The 23,410-nt window shown below is 42.7% G+C and overlaps 1 protein-coding gene across 2 annotated transcripts in view; it reads left to right on the top strand.

The window, feature by feature from the left end:
- The window catches only part of CD58 (CD58 molecule), a 60,838-nt gene extending 50,430 nt beyond the window's left edge, over window positions 1-10,408 (top strand). Inside the window, exons 4-6 of one of the 2 annotated variants that reach the window (XR_001000717.1) lie at window positions 2,955-3,032; window positions 5,640-5,711; window positions 10,128-10,401. Coding sequence is in view for 1 of the 2 variants with exons in the window: in XM_011933085.1 (XP_011788475.1) it covers window positions 2,955-3,032; window positions 5,675-5,711; window positions 10,128-10,137 (125 nt within the window). In the remaining variant the exon portion in view is untranslated. Of the gene's footprint in view, window positions 1-2,954; window positions 3,033-5,639; window positions 5,712-10,127 lie in introns of both variants that reach the window. The other variant, XM_011933085.1, reaches the window with a different exon arrangement.
- Window positions 10,409-23,410: the final 13,002 nt, after the last annotated feature.

The raw sequence follows: 23,410 nt of genomic DNA on the forward strand, positions 1-23,410 counted from the left end.
TAACCTCTGTTCAGTTTTATTGTGAACCTGAAACTCAAAAATATTTAAAGCCAAATGAAGCTAATGTACTAAGCCATGAGTCAAGTTTGTGGAATAACCCCAAATAGAGGACCAATTCCAAGCGTTTTAAAAACATAGTAATTTGGGTGCATATTTCACGGGGCTGCATTCTAAGGATAAAAGAACTACAAAGAAAAAAAATGTAATGTTTTAAGTAATTATATAGTTAGTGGTAATGCTGGTATTTGGTTACTATTGAGTATGTACTGCAGGAAAGTGCAAGTGAATATTTATATTGTTGTTATTGAATATTGGGATGTTTGGCATGAAAGAAAGGAGATTCAGCTGTAAATTGATTAGGTTAAGTAAAAACTGTAGCCCTGGATTTATTTAAAGGTATTAATTTGAACCATATGAAATTGCTGTTTCTCTAGTCAAAAACCACTGAATCTTGGCAACTGAATAGGGTTCAACATAATGCCAGCATGACTTATCAATGTATTTTGTCTCTTAGAAAATCATGTATTTCCTGGTTCTGTCCTTTGAAATGTTCTAGAAACAAGAGCCAATCTCATAGCAATTTGCATGCTTCTTGATTCTTAGACCCAGATTTGAGTGACCAGTGTTACCTGGTGTGCCCAGACTTCCCAGTTTCAGCACCCAAATTTCACATCCCAGGAAACTCCTCAGTTTCAGGAAAACCAGGATGATTGGCCACCTTCACCCAGATTATGGTATCTAATTACCATTTCCCATGAAAATGAACCAGGGCCTTTGGGACAATTGGCTGATTCCATATCTGGCGCATGGAATGCATTAAAATAAGCCTTGAATATCTTGTTTTACCACACAACAAGAAAGCTATCAAAAAGACTTACTGTGATGGTACCAGCAGGACTCAGGAGCCACTCTGAAGAGGTTCCCTCTGGCCAAAAATAAGACAATTGGAACATCAATAAGAATAACAACTTCAGTAGATTGAAACACATCAATTGTGCTCAGTTCATGAGTTCATACTGGTACTAAAAACAAATTTAAAAACTCATTGGTCATCTCTAGAGAATGCTTGGGAGCTAACTCATTATTTTGAAAAAACGGTAAAGAAAGAGAAGAATCAAACACTGTTTTTCCTTTATAAACTGAACCTCAGAGTAACCACGTTGTTGATGGGGGCAGTTTATCTTTATGTGAAGATTGTAGTTAGTAAAGAAGGAATGATAGACTAAACCACTCTGCAAACCCTTGATGAAATTATGGCTCTAGACAATGATCTTCAATGACATTGACATCATGAAAAGAAAAGCAACCAGGCATTGTATGCCACCTGAGGAAAGTATACAAACACTACTTGGGGAGTATTATTGCCAAAGAAAATCTGAATTCTGCTACTAAAGAAGGGAAAATGATGTTCAGGGGCACCTATCAGTTTCTTCTCAAATCTGACCAATAGGTGACTGCCTATTTGTTCCAAGACACCTGTGTTCTTAATAAAAGGAAAGTGTGATCATATTCTTATTTATTCATTCATTTTCTCTCTCTCTTCCTCCTCTCCCTTCCTTTCCCCTCCTCTCCCATATCCATATCACATTTGCTCTTAGTGACCCCTCCCCAATCCTTTAGCAGTGCATTGTGAACTCTGATTTTGGATTTTCAGTAGCTGGATAGAGTTTACCTCGTGAACATACCACAGTTTTTTTGTGAAAACAAGGGGCTGCTGTGAAAACAACTTAGGTTATTTTTGCCTTATGGTATACTAAGTAAGGCTGCAGTAAATAATCTTTGTGCCTTTTTAGGGGGAGAAGAAGGGCACACCATTGGTAGTTTCCCCAGGATGACATCTTAGAAATGGAATTGCAGAGTCACAAAATATTAATAGAGATACCAATAACATCTACTCAATAGGTTAATGACAATATATAACAGCTGTTCTTAAGTGCAACTACCCTATGAGATAAGTATATTTATTAGTCCCATGTATAGTTACCCTAGGAGAAAATGGAGGCACTGAGAGGTTAAGGCACTTGCCCAACATTGTAATGACTTAGTGAGACTATAGTCACATGACTTAGTACAATGCCTAGATGCTTCATGATAAATATTTTTAAGGTTTATTATATACAACTGCCAGAATTGCCCTACCAAACACAATGCCAAGTTCTGCTTCCACTGGCAGTATGAAATGGTCAGAAACAAACCTTCTAGTGGAACATTTGCTTCTTTTATTAAATAACACAGGGTCTGGAATGTATCAAGCTTGTGCATATAAGTTTGTTTAGAAATAGTCGACTCTTGTTATTCATAGTAGTTCTACAGAGTCAAGTTAACATTGAAATAGCAAGTACTGAAGTAATGTTCCTGGGGGAAATACAGGGGTAGGTTCCTGTAAGCCTCTAGTCATAACATTTTTGTTAATGATCTGTTTATATCCTTGTTTTATGTGTGTTTTGTTTGAATAAACCTTAATATATAGTGTTGATTTATTAACATTAAACTCATAGCCAACAGCACTATAACTCATGCCTAAAGTGAAGCTTATCTAATACACCTGTTTTCTCTGCAAGGCACATCACAGCCTTCTTGCACTTAGGAACTCTTGTCAGCACTTCAACACTATACTTTGGGACCATTTAAAATAGTGAAATCACCAACAAAAAAGCGTAAAAATGCAAAATCATGGCACTAAATAGACTGCAAATAGGACACTTGTTAACAGTGTAAGAACTGAAACAAGAAGGCAGAGCTTCACTTTTTTCCACCTCTGCTGGGAATCTGCTTATTGGGTGACTCAAAAGTTTTCATCACTGTTCTTATGTCTGAGAATGACTGCTATGGGTATTGATTTGTGGACTACAAATAAATTTCAGCAAATAAGCAAATTGCAAGGTGGAATCTGCAAATAATGAGGATCCATTTTGATCAGTTCAACTAGTTGAATTTCTTTTCTTTTTTTATAGGTTATTCAAGATACAGATATGGACTTATACCTGTACCATTACCAGTAATTGTAACATGTGTTGTGCTGTATGTGCGTGGTATGTATGTTTTTTAAAACAAAATAATTTTCAAACTTGCATTGGTTTTCCAAAGGCCAGAAAATAGTTTAAGGATGAAAATAAAGTTTGAAATTTTAGATATTTGAAAAGAAACAAAAACTCTTTTGCTTTACTTGTGTGGGACTGCTGAGCATGCTAGGTTCCTCCAAAGACCCTACATTATCTCAAGGTAGACTGAATCCTTGGGCCACAGAGAGCTTTACAGGCCTGGGAACACAGCCTGGACCTGTTGCATAGTCTCCTTTTACCTGTGATCTGCTTCAAAATATAGTTAAACTTCTGGTCTTCAAGTCGGAGTTTGCTAAAGACTTCTTTAGGCTGCCACCTTTGTAATTTTCATGTCATATACCACGAATGGGGCTCCCAGGTAGGAAAGGAGTTTGGGTTGAGTTAAGTGACTTGTGTAATACAAGTAATCACGCTTGTATTACTTCCTGAGCCTTTCTCAGTCCCCCAGCGATTGTGGGCCAGTCACACAGCTTGGAGAACTGATGACTTGGAGAATTTGTTCCCAGCCTGTTCATTCCTGGTAATGAGTAATCCCTCTCAAATCCCAAAGGACAGAGAGCAGGCTGTAAATCTGAACAGTAGATATGCTTGATGCCACAGCAGTTTCCATATCAGCCTTCACCAAAAAGAAATAGACCAGACAGAGAATGCCAAAAAGTAAACTTTCTACAAGTGATAGCATCTAGGACCCATTATGTCTTGAATCAAGTTTGTAAACTAGTTTCGGTTTCCCTAGACCTGCACTGTTCAGTATAGTAGCCAATTAGCCACATGTGATTATTTAAATATAGAATTTAAAATGAAATACCATTAAATTTAAGATTCATTCTTCAGTTGCACTAACCACCTTTCAGGTACTCAATACCTACATCTGGCTAGTGGCTACCATACTGGATAGCCCAGATAAGGAATAATCCTATCATTGCAGAAAGTTTTCTTGGTCCTTGCAGACCTAGACTATTTTGGGATATCAGTGCTAAATATAATTTCCTAAAAATAATATTTTCATATTATAAGTTGTAAATACCATGAAAATCCATCCCTAAGTAATAGATTATCAATCAGTTGACTTTCCACTAAACAGTATTATAACAATCAGCTGAAGAAAGTTTTCAGCTATTACCCGGTGCATAAAATATTTTGGGAGCTCAAATTTTTAAAAAATCTATTTTAATCCCCAAATAGCAGTATAATAGTTAATTATCTCCTGAACAGGTTGGTTCTAGAATCCAAAATCATTTTCCACTCAGATCTAATTGTTGTTGTAGATCTCAATTAAAGGACTAACCCAGGATGTCTGAACTAAAGAGAGGTGGCACTGAGTTTCCATAGAACTTCAAAACAATTGGATTTAACTTAAAAAAAAAAAAAAAAAAGTTCATTCAATATACAGAAAATTACTCCCATGGTCAGTACTGTTAGCCCCAGATAATCTGAAAAAATTTGTTCTTAAAAAAAAATTGGAGGCCAGGCATAGTGGCTCATGCCTGTAATCCCAGCACATTGAGAGGTTGAGGTGAGTGCATCACTTGAGCCCAGGAGTTTGAGACCAGCCTGGACAACATGGTGAAACACTATCTCTACAAAAAATTACAAAAATTAGCCTGGCATGGGGGTACATGCCTGTAGTCCTAGCTATTCAGGAGACTGAGGCGGGAGGGAGGCAGAGGTTGCAGTGAGCTGAGATTGTGCCACTGCACTCCAGCCTGGGTGATGGAGTGAGACCCTGTCTCAAAAAACAAACAAAAAAACTCAGCAAGCATCTCAACCTTTAAGCAACCTAATGTCATTAATTGGGAAACAGTGAGATGTTTGGCATGGAACCTTCAGAAGAGGAAAGAGTTGAATGAAAACAGCTCCAGCTGCCTAGCTGCCTAGTTGTAGTTGACAGACAACTTTATAAGCTCTAGTGAACCCTATTGACTAGGCTTCTGGACCACTAGCATACTCTAGGGTAGGGCGGATACCTACTGTGGGCAGGAAAGCAATGCACGCGTGTGTGGGAGCACTGTCTTGATGTCTGAAATAGTAGCCATGAGCTACATGTGGCTATGGAGCACTTCAAATGTGGGAGTCCAAATTATCATGTGCTGTGAGTATAAAATAGTAAGTTTCTAAGACCGTGTGTGAAAGAACGTAAAATATCTCATTAGAAAATGTTTATATTGAGTACATGTGGAAATAATTTTATATTTGTGGCAGATTGTGTTAAATAAAATATTAAAAATTACCTTTTTCTTCTTACTTTGTAATGTGGTTACCAAAAATTTTAAATTGCTTATGTGGCTTGCATTATATTTCTATTGGACAGCACTGGTCCAACCCATTCTAGCCTTACCCTGCGTCTTCAGCCTTATGCATAAGGTAAAATTAGCTATTTTGCCAACGGTTTTTGCATTTGGTTTTCTATCATGTTCTGACCAATTTTGAACAACTCTTTGGACCAGCTCTGTAGCCAATTTGATTTAAGCATACAGGATAGCAGGAAATCCCAGGGTGATGGGCTCTGGCTTCGTTTTCCATATTTAGGCCTCTAATAGGCAGTCAGTAACCCCACATTTCAGCTTTTCTTTTCAGTTCTTTAATTGAGAAGACAATTTATTCATTTTTAGGTACTCGGAAATGTGACAGAAAACCAGACAGAAGCAAGTAAGTACCCTGCAGGCTGCGCACTATGTGCCAGAACAACAGCAGCCCTGCTGTAGATGCCCATTACTTGGGAAGCCAGATTCTACTCATCTGTTGGTTGCCTTGTACAGTAATAAGAAGTAACATCAGCAGATATACGAACCATAGTGTATTAAGTACCAACTGTGTACCATGCACTGCACTAGCCACTCTCTGCATGTCATCTCCTGGAACCCTCTCAATGAACCTTGCAGGAGAAGTATCCTACCCCTTGCTTAGAGACAGTGTACATGAGATTCGTAGAAGTCAAGTGAGATATCAAGGTCACATTTCTAGTAAGTGGTGGGCTGGGATTTAAATCTAAGTCTTTGGACTCCAAGAGTTATACTGTTAACCACTACAATACACTCCCTCCACCTCCCATTCCAGGAAAAGTTGGATCAGGGATAGGGTTCACTTCAGGAGCCAGGGTCAGAGCTGGGCCTGTAGTCGCAAATAAAAGATAGGACACAAACATAATTAGCAGCAATGTTGATTTAGTAAACTGCCATAGGATGCTCCAGGAGGCCCCCTCCTAGCAGATCCCACTGGTGGTCAGGAGGCAGAAGCACGAGCTGGGTATTGAGGGATGAGGGGAAGAGTTAAGGCCCAGGGTGTGAAGGGCAGAAGAAGTAGCAAGCCATCCTCTTTGGAGCAGCGAGTGTTGAGGCGTTAGAGAAAGATGGTGCTGGGCCACAGCAGGTTGGGCCAGGCTGAGACTTTGAGAGAGGCTTTGAGTCGTCATTTGGGGAGAACCGCAGAGTTTTCTAGCAGAACTATGCTTTAGTAAGATCACTCTGCTGGCAAAGCATGGGACGAATTAATAGGAGATGAGATGAGGACACTGGTTAGTAGAGTAATGAAATAATCCAGCCAAGCAGAGAAGAGGGGCTGAGTCGGGGTGATGGTGGCAGAACTGAATACGCAGAGCTAGGTTTGAGAAAAACAGCAGAGGTCCTGTTAGCAAAACTTTCATCTGGCAGTGTAGGCTCTGGTGCCAAACCCCCTGGTTCAGATGCCAGCTCCATTTCTCACCGGCCTTGGACAAGTCACTTAAATTCTCAGTGCTTTGGTTGTCTTCTGTGGAAAATGGGCATAATGATAATATAGAAATGACAATGATAGCATAGACAATTACACAGAAATAACTGTGTCAAAATATAGTAATGTAAGTAAAATGCTTATAATAGTGGCTGGCTCGTAATAGTGTTCAATAAATGTTAGCCATTATGATGATTGTTACTATTATTTTTCAAGAAAAATAAAAGTGACAGGACCAAGTGTCCCAGAGGAGTCACACAGGAATCTTGCTTGGGAAGGAAAATTGTGAATTTTTGCTTTGACAAGTTGATTTTGGGGTGCTGGTGTATTACCTGGATAGTGATGTCCATGTACAGAATTGGAGATGTGGGTTTCAGGCTAGAGTTACAGATTGGGGCCCCTCTTCATCCGGACAGTAATTGATGCCATGAACACCCGAGGTCACTAAGAAAGAAAAACTAGATGCCCTAGGGTGATGGGAAAAAGCAGAGGAGGCAGGAATGGGGAAGCAAAGTCCAGGATCAGAGCCAGGGTAGCTCCGCGTTAGAGACTTGAGGAAGGAGGCTACATGTTAAAGTTGCAAAGACAAGGAGGTAGGCGAGGGGTTAAGAGCTTTGGTTTTGTTGAGTCAGTTACTGTGGTCAGTGCAGGGATGAAGGGAGGGTGGCTAAGCAGCAGCAAGGGCCTAGGTGAGGTGGGATCGATGGATGGGCCACAAGGTGTCCTTTCTCCTCAGCTGACAGGTGGAACAGTGCAGGAGAAACAAGCCATGGCAGGAGGCCTGGAGGCAAGGGAGTCCAAGGGGCAGCTCAGTCAGCCACAGGCCCAAGCTGAGAGGACCCAAGGCCGTGAGGGGTTGATGGGCCAGGAGGCCAGACAGAGAGGAACCAAGTAGCTGGAGATGAGGTGAGGTGGGAGAGGTAGGGACCTCCAGGCTTGTGGTCAGAGGAGGGCATTTCAGATCTGAGCAATATGCGTGAGCCCCAGTGAGAGTGCGAGAGCCAAGTCAGATCTCTGCTGAGATCTAGGTGGTTACAGTGGAGGGGAACTCTTGAGTGGCTGGGGGAGGCAAAGCCACCACCACCAATGATGGGGAGAGAGGGGCATCATCCAGAGCCATGGGGAAAGGCAATGGGCATTCCAGAACTCATTCCTTCATCTGTTCCTTTCATCACAACAAACATTATGGAGATTAGGCGATACCAGGCACTGTGCGAGCTGATAGGGTGGGGTCAGAGTACCCAGAGAGGCTAGACATTGTGTGGGATTCAGAGAAAGCATGTAATAGGGTTCCTCCCACAAGAAGCTTGTGGCCACACCAGGGAGAGAGAATGGATGCACGTGAGCGTAAGAAACTCTTAGAAGGACTTAGGCAGGAAGCACAGGTGATAGGCAGAATGTGTGATACGATGGTGAGGGCTGAGCAACCAACGCAGGGGAGTTGAAGAGGCCAGAATAATCAGAAAAGCTTTGGAGGGGGTAGGATGTGACCTACATTTTCAGAATGAGAGTGGAGTAGAAAAGCCTTTCCAGGTGGGATAAACAGCAGAGGCAAATACATGAGAGGGAATTAAATCTGTTGTGATTTATTTGATAGTAAGATTGACCTGCCTGGCATCGAGCTGAAGTAGAGGCAAAAGACACTGAATATTTGCAAGGAGGTCCTTGGAATGGAGTGATATGGAAATAGGCAGCCATTGTAGGTTCTTGAGCAGGAACATTTTGCATGAAAAGCACTGCTTTGGAATGAGGAGTCTAGAAAGGTAACACTGACCTCCCTAAGGTGACATTCTAGGGAGAGACCTGAGTATTTGGGGCTGAGATTGAGAGAAGAGCTTACATTCTTGGTATGTTTTTATTTACTATTCAAATTCTGCATCATGTGTGTTTACTGCCTATTTAATAATCAGTTTTAAACTTAAAGAACCCACTGTGGCAGCAGGGGGAATTCCCTAAGCTCAGTTACTAAAGGGTTATGAAGCTGGGTGTGGTAGCACACACCTGTAGTCTCAGCTACTTGGGAGGCTAAGGTGGGAGGATTACTTGAGCTTAGGAGTTAGTGGGAGGATTTCTTGAGCCCAGGAGTTAGAGACCAGCCTGGGCATCCAAAAAATTAAGTTAAATTAAAATGTTAAAAGGTTCTATATATGGTGGAGATGGAGGGGATTGGGGGAGAAGATGAGAAAGGGGCAAGCATAACCAGGAACAAATGCGGTATTTCGCCAGCTGCATGAGGGCAGGACCAGGAAGAACTAAACCCAATTAGGAACAACAGAGGACAGATGAGTAGATAGCAGACATCTGACGGGAAATGACCATGCCACACTTCTCACCCCGGCAGTTCAATGTAGGCAATTTCTGAGTGCCCTGGTATTTTTTGTATAAGTGTCTAGAAAACAGATTACAAAGTCAGCCAAATTAAAAAGGAAACAGGGAGTCCTATTTCTCTGAGAAGAATGATTTACAGGTGGGATCTCAGGCAGGAGCCAAGCTGGAGAAGCCGGCTTGATTCCTTCTAGTGGGTGAGGAGACTGCTGGGAGAGGGCAGGGGAGCAGAGACTGGCAAAAAGCTGTCCCAGCAAGAATCCTGTGCCTGCCAACCTGGTTTAAAAACATTTCCCACTGTCTTTATCCCCCTCAGAAAGTCACACCACGCATTTCATGTTCTGTGAGGCTCCCAAGGAGGGAAACTTGTAGTTTGCTCTCCTTTACCTCACCCCTGTGACCCCAGCACTAATTTCTCATGAATTCTTGTTACTGATGAGATACAAATGTTTGGGGAGCTCTGGCCTGGTCTGATTTTGAGCTCCATGGAAATACGCAGACCATGGGGGAGAAGGCCAGGAAATGGACTCGGTTTGAGGGCTTGCTCAAGGATGTGGGTTTGGTTTTTGGCGGATTTACTCCAAGACAGCCAGAGATTGTTCTGTCATTGCCACAGAGGTGACTAAAGAGGAAGATAAGTTTGAGGTAGGAAGAAAACCATCCCCAGGAGTTTCATGTAGCGAAGAAGGAAGTAGCTGTTAGAAATGGGTGACAGTTTACATAGGGGTCTAACAGTCTCAGCTCTGTTTTTCAGTCTTTCAGTTATACTCAGAGAGTCGGCGGGAGGAGCCTTGGGGCTGCTATTGAGTGCAGTATCCTGAAGGCTGTTCTTCAGGTGGGACTCAGACTACCATCCCAAGAGCACTCAAGGCGGTTCTTCCTCCATCCCTGCTCCCTAGCTCCCTTGGCTTTGATGAGTTTGTTACAAAAGGGCTATTCACATTGGAATAGGAGGGTAATGAAGACTCCTGGTCTGCAGCCCAGATTTACTGCATTTTACACGTTAATAATATGAATTTTTTTTTTTGGTAGCTCCAATTGATTGGTAACGGAAGATGAAGACAACAGCATAACAGCTAAATTATTTTGAAAACTAAAAAGCCATCTGATTTCTCATTTGAGTATTACAATTTTTGAAGAACTGTTGGAAATGTAACTTGAAGCAGCTATTTTTTTTAAGAAGAAATACCCACTAACAAAGAACATGCATTACTTTCAAGTGTCATCAACTATTATATGACTGGGTGCTTGCTTTTTTGTCAGTAAATTGTTTAGAGACTTTTGTAAATAAATGTAAATATGTACATAAGTGACTAGGTGGTTTGTCTGTTGTTTTCCTAAGATAGAAAAATAAGGGTCACATACCCTTTTAAAATCTATACTCTTTCTCCCTTGCTTTAGGGGGAAAATAATTCATTATAGGGTCATTCATGGAGTGAGGGAGAAAAGTACTGTCCCTCATTGGGTTCCACTGCGGTAGGTAGGAGGCAAGTGAACACATGAGTCTTTACTTCTGCTGCTTTTGAAAAGACCAGATCACCACCATCCAGTGCAGTTGTATAACACAGGTGGGGCGGGGAGACTTCTCTCGCTGCCATTCATTAGCCTACTTAGTTTGTTGCATTGGTTAGCTGTCACACTGGGAGGTCAACGCAGACAATAGCTGGAAAACCGTAGTCATAACAAATACAGAGTGGCAACCACTCCTGAGGAGGTGGACGCTGCCAGTTGCCCCCAGCAGCATGTAAACCCAAGTCAATACACAGACGCTTCAGCTTGTGCCTGCACTGGAATTCCTATCACATGAGAGTCTCCAGCCTGAAGGAAGGAATCAATATTTTTTGACTCCAAGATGGGCCTGTCAAGGCGCGTGGATCACAAGGTCAGGAGATTGAGACCATTCTGGCTAACATGGTGAAACCCTGTTATTTTAGACTCTACTAAACATACAAAAAATTAGCCGGGTGAGGTGGCAGGCTCCTGTAGTCCCAGCTACTCGGGAGGCTGAGGCAGGAGAATGGCGTGAACCCGGGAGGTGGAGCTTGCAGTGAGCTGAGATCGGACCACTGCACTCCAGCCTGGAGGACAGAATGAGACTCCATCTCAAAAAAAAAAAAAAAAAAAAAAAAAAAGCCCTCGGGCTACGTGTTCTCTAGAACAGCCTGCATCTGAGCCTCCACAGGCCTCAGCAAGGGTGGGAAAGGAGCCCTGAGTGCTTCTGGGAAGACCCGCATCTCCCCAGCTCCCCTGTCTCCAGGTGGCATGGCTTCCTATCCTGTCTCAGACTAATCTTATCAAACCCTTTATCCCAGGCCCTGTAGGAAGCCCATGACTCCCCTGGAGACTTCTGTCCCATGTAGCTCTGTATGCTCCGCTTTCTGCCCCCATCCATCAGCAGCAACATCCCTGATGTCCTCTTGTGTGAATGTCTCCTTCGCCTCGCTGTTCTAATCGAAACCCAACTCTCCCCGGGGATGCTGCCTCCCACAGCCTCTCAAGGGGTAGCTGTTTTCTTTCCTGCATCCCTTGTATTCAGGGATTGGGGAAAAGAAGATGTCCTCCTTGCTCTTCTCTGCCTGCAGACCAGTGCTCCTTCCTCGACTTTGATGCTAATGCCAGCTAATCATCACCACCTGACATCCCTTGTTGCAGTTATCTTTGTTATTCCCCATCCCTTGGAGGTTTTAGCACTATGTCAAAGTCTTCTCTGTGACATCACTTATTCCAGATTTTGAATGCTTTCAAAACCTACAAATCTAATAGCCTAGCATGGTCTTTTCTTCTTTTTTCAGCTAGCCACCCCATAGCCATACTCCTGTCCTATATCTGCAGCATGCCCACATAGTCTCTGTAACAAGCATCTGACTTCGCTAGTCCCTACTTCATATCTTCCATGTCACTCCCTTGAGGGCTCCAACTCCAAAAATTCTTCAACCCCACTAGAACCTACAAGCCAGTGACCTTGCTAGGTCGCTGGGTGTGAGCCCAGCTGCAGCCCAGCACCTGGTGAGGGCTTGTGGTGCTGGGCGTTTTGGGAGGCATCTCTGGGTCAGAGTGGGAGTGGTGGATAATGGCAGAAGGAAATTCAATGTGAACAAATGTGTGGATTGCCCAAGCCGCCTGTATTGACGTCTGATACCTAGAAAATGAGGTCGAGTCCTTCCTCTCTCCCCAAGCCTTTCCTCTTCTTGATCTCAACAATTCTTTTTCTTTTTCAAGATCCTTCCATGCAAAGGAAAAACTAGTGCTCATTGGAGTAGGCCCACATGGCTTGATTTGGGGATGACTGAAAAGCACCCCCAAAGAGGCAGTCTCCTTCAGCAGGCTCCTGAAATCCCACATCTCTCACTGCTGTAGATGAAAGCAATTCAGGCTGTGAACATTACAACAGTCTGCTTGGGAAGGATGGCTCATGATACCACTTCATCAGCATGCATCTGCTGAGAACCATTGCCCTGGCAACCCACATGTAGCCTGGAGCAAAAGAAAAATGTGGGCCTCTGTGGTTCAGGTCTTGATGTATTTCCCTTTTAAAAAAAATTTTCTTTCTTTTTTTTTTTTTACTTTTAAAAAATACAAAAACAGGTTCTTGTTATGTTGCCCAGGCTAGCCTTGAATTCTGGGCTCAAGAGATGCTCCCGCCTCAGCCTCCCAAAGTGCCTCGGATTACAGGTGTGAGTCATACACCTGGCCTTGATGTATTTTAATTGGTTATTTTTTTTCAGAACATTGAGGTAGCATAAAAAAAAGTTGGAAAATTGAAAAGTAGGTACATTAAAACTCTATATTAAGCTTAAATATTTTACTTATACCAGCCAAACAAACAAAAGCCCCAGAATTTATTAGAATGTTACTTTCCTGGCTTTGATGGAAGAACACTCATTAGTAAAAATTTCAAAATCTACTTATTTTGTTTTCAATTGAGAACACTGCCGTGTTTGAGAATTTTTTCTTGAACAAGTGATGATTTTAAATAATTTTAAATTAACTTTAGCTCACTTGCAACTTCTTTTGGATATGCCTTTATTTAAAAATTTGATAGTTTGTTCATCACAGATTTTTTGCACTGTGACTAAAAAAAATCGCATTAAAATATTATTGATCTTGATTACTGAGGTTTTTGATGTTGCCCTTACAATTTCTGCCTAAGGTGAGTGTCTCATCCCACAATGAAGTCATCCATCCATCCATCCACCCATTCATTCAACACATAGTTCTTGACTGCCTGCTTGGGGCTTGCATTCTACTGGATAGAGATAGACATTAACCAGGGTAAATAAACCACAGCACGAAGGGCCATAGAGAAGAATAGAACAGGGAAGGGGTGGGGAGTGTAGGAAGGGACAAGGAAAGACCTCACTGAGGGATCTTCCAGCAGAGCTGTCAGGGGGTCACAGATGGGATCCCAAGTTGGGAATTCCCAGCAGAGGCCCTGAAGTGAGAGCAGGCCCTGCACATTCACAGAGCAGTGAAGAGGCCCATGGCCCAGTCAACCCAGAGGCATGTTTTATTTGGCCCTCAGAGTATTAAACTTAAAAAAAAAATGATATGCCTTTAGATGGGCATCTCTCTCCAGTTCACAAGCTCTACTCCTCCCTATTTTCTTGCACTCATTTGTTTCCTGGCTCTGAACTCAAGCTGTGGGGATAATTTGTGTGCTTTGAACATGTCCTGGGAGCAAGAGAGACACAGGACAGGAAGACAGGGCAAAGCACATCTGGTCTTAAGCTGTGTAGATTGAAGATCAAGGGCAAATCCCCACCCTGCTTCATAATGTGAAGTCATGGTCCACAGTGCCAGGGCAGCGGGCTCCCCAGGAAGGGGTGGGGTTTAAATTCTTCACCAACCAAGAGAAATGGGAAGTTGAGTCACCAAAACTAGAGGGCATATTTTTTTTTTCAGATCTTAGTTTGTGGACTGAGTCATACCTACAAGGATAAAATCTATTCTGCCTCTCCTGTGTTCCAGACACCTTTGGTCCCATAATCTCTATTTAATCCTCACCACAATAGCTCAAGCTAGATGGAATTTTCCTACTATTATTCCTGGGTGACACAACTGAAATTCAGTGAGATTAAGTGACTTGACCAAGGATGTGCAATGGGCAGCGGGTGAAAGCAGTATCCAGATCTCCTGTGCCTGCCTCCAAAAAGTAGACTCTTCCCCAGGAACCTTGCTGCTTGTCATAGAGATGAAGTCCCTCACTCCATCCCATTGCTACAAGTGTACACAGGGTGTGTAGGTATGAAAGTAACTCTGATGGCCCTGTCATTGTGGCAAATATTTTAAAAACTGTTTATCTCGTTTGAATCTCTCAAAACATCTTGGTGAATCAGATAGCATCACCCCATTTTGAAGACAACAGATGTACTGAATTGAGACGACATGTCCACAGTCACCTAGCAGTGACTAGGAGACATGAGTCTGGGTCATAGTCCTGTCCCAGCACTGCCTTGCTGCTCCCAAGACAGGATTGTAGTATGCTGTCTGCCCTACCCAAGCCATGCCACTCATCACAAACTTTGCCACATTAGCAAAATGCTACACAATTTGAAAAAGGAGGATGTAATCCTCCATGCCTTCCAGCCTATGCCCACACACAGCCCTAGATATTTTAATCGTAGAATAACAGTAAAATCAGAGAGCTAGGTATATCCTGACAGGCTAATTACTCACTCATCGGCTCATGGCACATGAGGATTTTCAGTGCTGCTACTAGGAACTGACTCAGTTCCTGGGCTCACTGAATGCTCAGGCCAGAAGGATGCCCATGCCTTCCAGGATGCCACAGATAATGGTGGCTACCTGCTGACATGAATGTTGCCTACAATGAGATGTGTTTGTTCCCAAGAATCTATTATATTAGCTATACTTTAACATTGTCACGTAAGCTCGTGAAGTGTGAATGCAAAAGAGAAAGAGTTACTGTTTTTTATAAGAAACAAGTTGACAGTTTTACAAAGACTTAGTAAAGGAGAGATGCTAAAATTGGATTTGTGGATTGGGTACAAGCAAGACAGCTGAAAAGACAGTGGGAAAAGTACCACATCTATAAGGTTTCTGTACTAAAATTGCTTTGCAAGTATCTTTAAGCTCTCACTCCACTCTGCAGAAACTGAAATTAGAAATTGTAGACAATGCATTAAGGACGTGATTTTTTTATGAAAGAATAAGGAAGAACTCTGAAAAATGTACGTAGTCTCAATGAAAAGACTTTGACTATGTCAAAATCTTAGTGAAGGAATGTATATCTCTATGTTTTAGGTTAACAAAAATATTTAAGATATATATACATAATTTAAAATTTTTCTTCTTACATCTACTCACAATAAATATACTTTTACATTAATACATAACACATAAATGTAAAAGTCTATGTATGAGTAGATGTAAGAAGAAAATACATATTAATATATAATCACTACGTGATTTTTTATATATAACATGTTATTACTATGTAATTACATATTATATACATATATATAGTTTTGATTTTGATGCCATTGTTTTCTTCTGCTTGGGTCCTCCCTCATTTTCTCAGACTCCCTGACACCCTAGTCTGCATCATATGACTGTCCAGCCCCCAAAACCCATGAAGAAAGCTTGGTCTGGATCCTGCCCTATTGATCAGGATCCAATGTGTTCTGGATCCTCCGTGCTCATGTGTGTTGGCTCCCATACACACATGGGATGGGGAGAGTGGCATTACTTCTTTGTAAAATTGAGATAATTTTATGCCTAATTTTATTCACTCAGCTTTGTCTCATCAATGATTCATTCTAATCTCTATGAGTCACCTGACGTAGCTCCAATTTATTTTATTTTATTTTTGAGACAGGGTCTCACTCTGTCACCCAGGCTGAAGTGATATTGGCTCACTGCAGCCTCCAACCCCAAGGCTCAAGTGATTCTCTCACCTCAGCCTCCTGAGTAGCTGGGACCACAGGCATGCACAACCATGCCCTGCTATTTTTTTTTCTTTTTTGTATTTTTAGTAAAGATGGGGTCTTGCCATGTTCCCCAGGCTGTTTTTAAACTCCTGAGCTCAAATGATCCATCTGTCTCAGTCTCTCCAAAGTGCTGGAATTACAGGCATGTTCCACTGCATCCAGCCTCCAATTTATTTTTTAATGGCTGCAGCATATTTCTTGGCAAGTCTAAATGTATTCAACCATTCTTCTTTTGAAGAACGTTTGCTTTGCTTCTAGATTTTGTTTGTTTTCCACCATAAACAATAATTTATTATACATCCTCGTTTATATAGCCACACATTTAGGTATTCCTATGGGGTAGATTCCCATGAATAGAAATGCTAAGTCAAAAGGTGTATGTGTTTTTAACTTAATTTTCTTTTTTTCAGAGACAGGGTTTCACTATGTTGCCCATAAGCTGGAGTGTAGTGGCTACTCATAAATGCAGTCATACCTCACTGGAGCCTTGAACTCCTGTGTTCAATGATCCCCTTGCCTCAGCCTCCCCAGTAGCTGGGACTAAAGGCACGTGCCACCACTTCCAGAAACTTCAATTTTAATAGATTGTGTTAGGTTGTTCTTGCTTTGTTATAAAGAAATAACTGAGGCTGGGTAATTTATGAAGAAAAGAGATTTAATTGGCTCGTAGTTCTGCGGGCTGTACAAGCGAGGCACTGGCATCTGCTTTTCCTCAGGGAGCTTTTACTTTTGAGGAGGCCTCAGGAAGTTTTACTCATGGCAGAAGGTGAACCAATAGCAGACATATCACCCAGCAAGAGCAGCAGCAAGTCGGGGGAGGGTGCCACGCACTTTTAAACAACCAGATTTTGGTAGAACTCTCACTATTGTGAGGACAGCACCAAGGGGATGGTGCTAAACCATTTATGAGAAATCCACCCCCATGATCCAATCACCTTCCAGCAGGCCCCACCTCTAATGCTGAGGATTACATTTCAACATGAGATTTAGAGAGGACACATATCCAAACTATATAATAGATATCACCAGATTGCTTTCCAAAAAGGCTATAATACCCTCTATGGTTTAAATATGTGTCTCCTATGAAACTCATGTTGAAACTTAATCCCCATTGTAATAGTATTAAGAGGTGGAGCCTTTAAGAGGTGATTGAGTCATGACAGCTTTGCTCTCATAAATGGATTAATGGGTTAATGTGTTATCACAGGAGTGGGTTAGTTATTGCAGGAGTGGCTCTGTTATAAAGGCCTGTTTGGCCCTCTCTTGGACCCTTTCACTGTGTGATGCTCTGTGCCACCTCAGGACTCTGCACAGAGTTCCCACCAGCAGGAAAGCCCTCACCAGAAGTGGCCACTTGGGACCTCGGACTTCCCAGCCTCCAATATATGAGAAATTAAATTTTTTCTATATAAATTACCCAGTCTCAGGTATTTAGTTATAGCAACACAAAATGAACTAAGACAACATCCAAGAACAATTACTAAAGTAACCTTTTCCCTGTATTCTCACTAGCAACAGATATTCGTCTTTCTAAATCTTGATCATTCTGATAGAAGTAAAGAAATATCTCACTGCTTCTTAAATTTAAACATTACTCTGATTACTAGTCTAAAATCGTTTCATATGTTTTTGATCATATGAACTTGTTCTATGAATTGCCTATTTGTACCTCTTGCCCATTTTTGTGTTTTAAAAAATAATTCATCACTTTAATTAATTTTTGCAGCTAGCCTGTCAGCTTCTATTCCTTGTCCTGTTGGGTAAGACAGAAAAATGTTACAAATATTGACATTTTGCTATCATAAATCACTTAACAGAGTAAATGAAAGCTTCAAAGGATGATTAAAAATGGTCCAGAAGCCGGGCACGGTGGCTCATGCCTGTAATCCCAGCACTTTGGGAGGCCAAGGCGGGCAGATCACGAGGTCAGGAGACCAAGACCATCCTGGCTAACACTGTGAAACCCCATCTCTACTAAAAATACAAAAAATGAGCTGGGCATGGTGGTGGGTGCCTGTAGTCCCAGCTACTCAGGAGGCTGAGGCAGGAGAATTGCTTGAACCTGGGAGGCGGAGGTTGCAGTGAGCTGAGATCACACCACTGCACTCCTGCCTGGGCAACAGAGCAAGACTCTGTCTCAAAAAAAAAAAAAAAAAAAAAAAAAGTCCAGAAAAAAGAAGCTAAAAAGTCAAAAACGAAAGAAAGAATGAAAAGAAACCAGGATGCTTGAGAAGATAGAAATTATGTGAGCCGTGTGGTCTGTAATTGGTATATGATGGAAAAATACAGAAAAGAAAAGTCAAATGCTCAGGAGGAACACACACACACAATCATTCATTGAGCAATTTCTTTTTTTTTTGTTTAATGACAGGGTCTCGCTGTGTTGCTCAGGCTGGTCTTGAGCTCCTGGACTCAAGCGATCTGACCACCTTGACCTCCCAAAGTGCTGGAATTACCATTAAGCATTTACTATGTTCTTCCAGGCCCTGTGCTAAGCACATTCCCTGCTGCATCTCACCCTTCAGTAGGAGTAGGTAAGTAGTATTAGTCCTACTGTACAGATGGAAAAGCAGAAGCTCATAGAAGTGTAGTAGTAACAGGGTTAAGGTTACATTGCTAGTCAGTGGCGGAACCAGGATTTCCATCCAGGTCTGCCTGACTCCAGGCACTGGGTTGGTAGATGGCTGGGCCTGAGAACTATCCAGGAGTAAACAGCATGGACAAAGCTGTCATGGAAAGAGCTCTGGCTGAGATACAAATTCTAAACAGGGCCTCAAAAAGGGTTAAAGGGAAGTAGGGCGATGTCAGTAGAGCTAAAGCTGGGGTTGAGAGCTTCCTGAGGAACTGGTGTGGTCAGGGGAGCCTTTGAGAAAGTCCCAGCCCTGTTAGACTGTTAGGACCCTGAGCTGGGGCAGGGGAGGGTGGCGAATGCAACAGAACATCGCCCCGGATGTAAGACTCAGCTAGATAAAGTGACTCATCACCGTGCTGTCACCCCACAGCCTCGGCTAATCATGGTGGAATAAATGTCACTGCAAGTTTAAGGAAGACTATGCACAAGGAACTGTCACTATTACTTGCTGAGAGAGAGAGAGAATGGGTGGCCTTGTTATCACTGATTTCCTAAGTGCTTTCTCACTGCCACCCCACTCCCCTGTTCTTCATCAGCCTTTGGGTGACACAAACCCACTGAGAGGCCTGCTGGAGCCACACTGTTGAGACCCAGTGACTGGTGAAGGGCATCTTCTGCAGTGGCAGGCGCCATGAGTGCAGGGTCCTGGGCTGCCCACACGGGCCCTACTGTGGGGCCTCCATCAAGTGATGAAAGCTCCCTGAGCCTACTCTGAGCCTGCTCCCAACCGCGACATGAGGAAAATAATGCTGTCTCCACTCACAATGAGTGAAATCACTGTGAAACACTGAGGCACAAAATAAGCATGAACGCTTTGATGAATTGGAGTGGTCATGATGTAAAAGACTTGACAAACCATAGGAGGAAGTTGAGAGATCCACTTGCACAGGGAGACAGTGATGCTGGTTGCATTTCAGCTAGGATGAAGGGTGAGAAGGTCCTGGCACCAGGGCTGCCTAAGAACATGGGGGTGGATCAAGTCTGATTGTATAAACCACTGGGGCTTTCTGGAGCAACCCCCAAGCAGGAGCCTCTCCCAGTGGATTCTCCGCCACCATATCTGCCCCTGATGTGTAGCTTTGAGTCTGTGACAAGAGTATTTAGGGTTGGATTCAGTAGACTGAGTTTCAAATCTCAGTTCTATTTATGAGCTGAAGACAACCCTGACCTTCAGTTTCTTCACTGGTGCAACAGAATAGCAATAACTGGTCCATGTGATTGTCGTGAATATTATATATGAAAGAACTGGACAAATCACATTTGAGCACTTACTATATCCTTGAAGAATTTGAACTTGTTTAACTCTATTCTCCACTTTGGGTGCTTCCCTCCTCAGTAGGAGGAGAAGAGGTTTGAGGGGAAGAGGACAGATGACATTTGCAGGAATTTGGCCAGGCATTGTGCTTTGCATTCTCTGTATAGAGACTCATCTGACCCTTCCACAGCTGCCCTGTGAGCCGTGTACTCTTATCCTTACTCTACACATGGGCGCCTGGTGCTCAGAGAGGGGAAGCTATCTACCTTAGTGAACCTAGGCCTGACACCAAAAATCTATACCTTTTATAGACACCCACAATCGATTATAACACCCACAATCTATTCAAAACTACAGTTATTTTTTCTGACTGACAATGCAAGAAAATCTCAAGGTGGAAATTCATGCAGATGAGATAAGTTTCAAACACAATCTCCTATTATTCAATTACTCTGTTATCCCCCATTAAACCATCTCTTAGATGACCCCTGGTCATCACTGTCCTTCTTATCTCACTCTGGCTCCACACCCAGACTTATGCTGGAGAAGCACAAAACTGCAAGATACCTTAGAGATCGTCTGATCCAGCTCCTGCTCTAAGAGCAAGGAAACTGAAGCCCAGAATGAGTGCCAAAGCCGCCCAGTAGAAGCCTGCTCCTGAGGGTTGTCCCCTGCCCCCCGCCCCTCTCTTGCCCTGGGGAACCCATGCTTCCTCTCCTCTTGCCCCTTTCTCAGAAGCAGGTGGCAGAGACACAATACAAAGGACATAGAGCATCACTACATTTTCCTTTGAACTGTACAGCTGGTTCTCTTTATCCACTTTTTTCTTCCAGATCTAGGACATCTGATTTTGAAGAAATGAATGTTTTCATAGAAAGTGGAAATAATGACTCCTTTTGCTAAAAAGAACGCGGAGGGAGGGGATGACCCAAGAATTGACAGTGCCTTGCATTTTGTGTAGTGTTCTAAACAAGTAAGCCAGGTCCTTTCCTGCCTGGGTCTGAGCTTCTTCTGCACCCCCCACAGTCAGCTGTGGTGCTGATCTGGCTGCATCCCCTGCTTCCTATGGCCCCAGCCAGCTCTTCTTCCTTAGGTCCTGGGCCTTGCTCCCACGGCCAGCAACCTTCTACTGAACCTCTAGCCATGATCATTCATTACAGCTCCCTCTCATTCTTTCTTCTTCTTGGGTTATTTCTCACGTTCTATATGAGGTAGTTGAGCATTCTGTTCTATTTTGAGGCTGCACTCCATCTTGGAATAAAAAATTGCTCAAAATCGGACACATCTTCATTTCAAAGCCAATTCCTCCATGGCTACTGACTAGTTGTGTGTTTCTGGGCAGCTCAGTCTCCAGACCTCAGCTTCATCATCTGTAAAATGGGGAAAATAGTATCTCTTTAGAAGGTCTTATGTCAGAATCAACCAAATAGTGTCATTAAAGTTTTGCATATGATAAGGGCACAATAGATGGTCGCTTTTCTTCTTCTAGCAGGCTGATTATCCCAAATCTTACAATCCTGCTAAGTCTAGGTGTGGCACCCCCAGGAATCCACCTGGATAGCGCCAAGTTGAAGTCATCTTTATGTCACCCAGAGATCTGTCGGGGTATGCCTAGCATCATTCTGCCTTACATGTGGCTAAATGACTCTGCTGCAGCTCCATTATACTGCACCACCTCGTCTGGAGCCAGACCAGGCATGCCTCCAACGTCATAATAATCTTCAGGGTGTGATTATCACAGCGCACAGAGGCCTGCCAAGGCCCTAGAAGAAAGTTATGATAGGGTAGAAAAGAAATGTGCCTTGGAAACTTGAGTTGAGTGTCTTGCTGTGTCACTTCCTAGCTCTGGGTCCTTGGGAAAGTTCTTTAGATTCTCTCCATTTTAACTGTAGGAAGCAACAGAAATTTCTTCCTCCCTCCTCCTCTACCCTACCCCACTTCCCTTCAACAAATATGAATTAGGCATCTAGGCACTGGGGATGCAAAAGTGAGTAGAAACAGATAAAATCCCTCCACGATGGCATCATGGAACTCACTGTCTGATGAGGTAGAGGTATGTTCATCAAATAAATAAATATAGGACTGCAGCCCTCAGGTCACTTTATCTGATAGGTTCATGGTGCCAGTGCATGTGTCACAGTGCAATTTGAACCTGTCGATGAGGTCAGGGAATGCATTTTGATGAAGTTGTGACTTCGTAACAACCTGAAGGACAAAAAAGCAGTTACCAGCTAAGAGGGGTGAAAGAGCTTTCCAAGCCAAGGACGGGATTAGTGTAAAGTCTTAGTAGATGGAGTCAAGGGATGCTTGAGGAACTACAAGGCTTGGGAAGTGCTGGGCAGAGAGGATGGCTGGAGGGGCCAGCAGACACAGTGTCTCAAAGCCTTTTAGGCCTTATGAAGGATTTCAGTCATTTAGTCTCTTAGGAGAAATGGGTAGCCCTCATATAGTTTTAAGAGGAGGGGATAGACATTCAATAAGTAATTTTTAGAAGAATAAATGGGTCCGTTAATGCCTTATCTCCCAAATCATTTATCAAATTAAGTAGTCACTTATCAAGAGCTTGAATGTATGGGACACAGCAAAGAATGTTTTGGTAGAAAAAAAGGATAGGAAAAATCTGGAAGGTGAGGTGCTGTCTTAGAGTTGAGGCCAAGACACTGTGTCACAGTGGGGTCCCTGGGCCCTGTGAGAAGATCTCAGAGTACCTGGCACCTGACATGGGTGTGGGGTTCAAGACAGATATCCTGAGGAAGAAAGAGGAGGATATTCCAGTGTCTTTAACATCAAAGACGCTTTGCTTACTCCATGACTGAGATCAGGGTTAGCCATTCTTGAATATGTTGCAGGTGGAAAAAGAGGAAAACCAAGTGATTATTTGAGGCCTTTACTGAGCCAGTCACATCCCCTAAACCAGTTAGAGGAGTTTATTTTCTGACATGGTAAAGTGCAGATGTCCAAACTGAAATTCAGTTCAACCCTTATAAAGACATTTTCTGACACTGACATTTACAGACCCTGACTTTCTATGTCTGTAAATTGGGAATAATGATACCTATCTCACCAGGTTAAATGAGAACATGTACATACTGTGCTTAGCATAGTGTCTGGGACCTGTGGCAGCAGCTATTTTCATGGCAATTATTCTGTATGTATAATACAACTTTAAAACTTCTCTAGGGACCAACAAGGCAATGCAATCGAACACCAGCACAGCCAATAAGGGGCAATAGGGAGTGGTGGGGACTGTGGCAAACTGGAGAATCCTTGCCTATCCAAAGAGCTCCTCTTTAGTTTCAGCTATTAGCTACTGAGCAAGAACTCAAAACAAGTGCTTTCTGACTTTTCCAGAAATGCTGGAAATCCTAATGCATAATTTTGTTATCCAATTAAAATAAAAAACTGCAAACAATAACAACCACCAGAATTAACAACACTATGGAACACACAAAACAGGTTCTGGAGCAAAGCTAGGCTG

Source organism: Colobus angolensis, unplaced genomic scaffold (assembly GCF_000951035.1).
Source record: "Colobus angolensis palliatus isolate OR3802 unplaced genomic scaffold, Cang.pa_1.0 Scaffold124, whole genome shotgun sequence".
Classification (NCBI taxonomy): Eukaryota; Metazoa; Chordata; class Mammalia; order Primates; family Cercopithecidae; genus Colobus; species Colobus angolensis.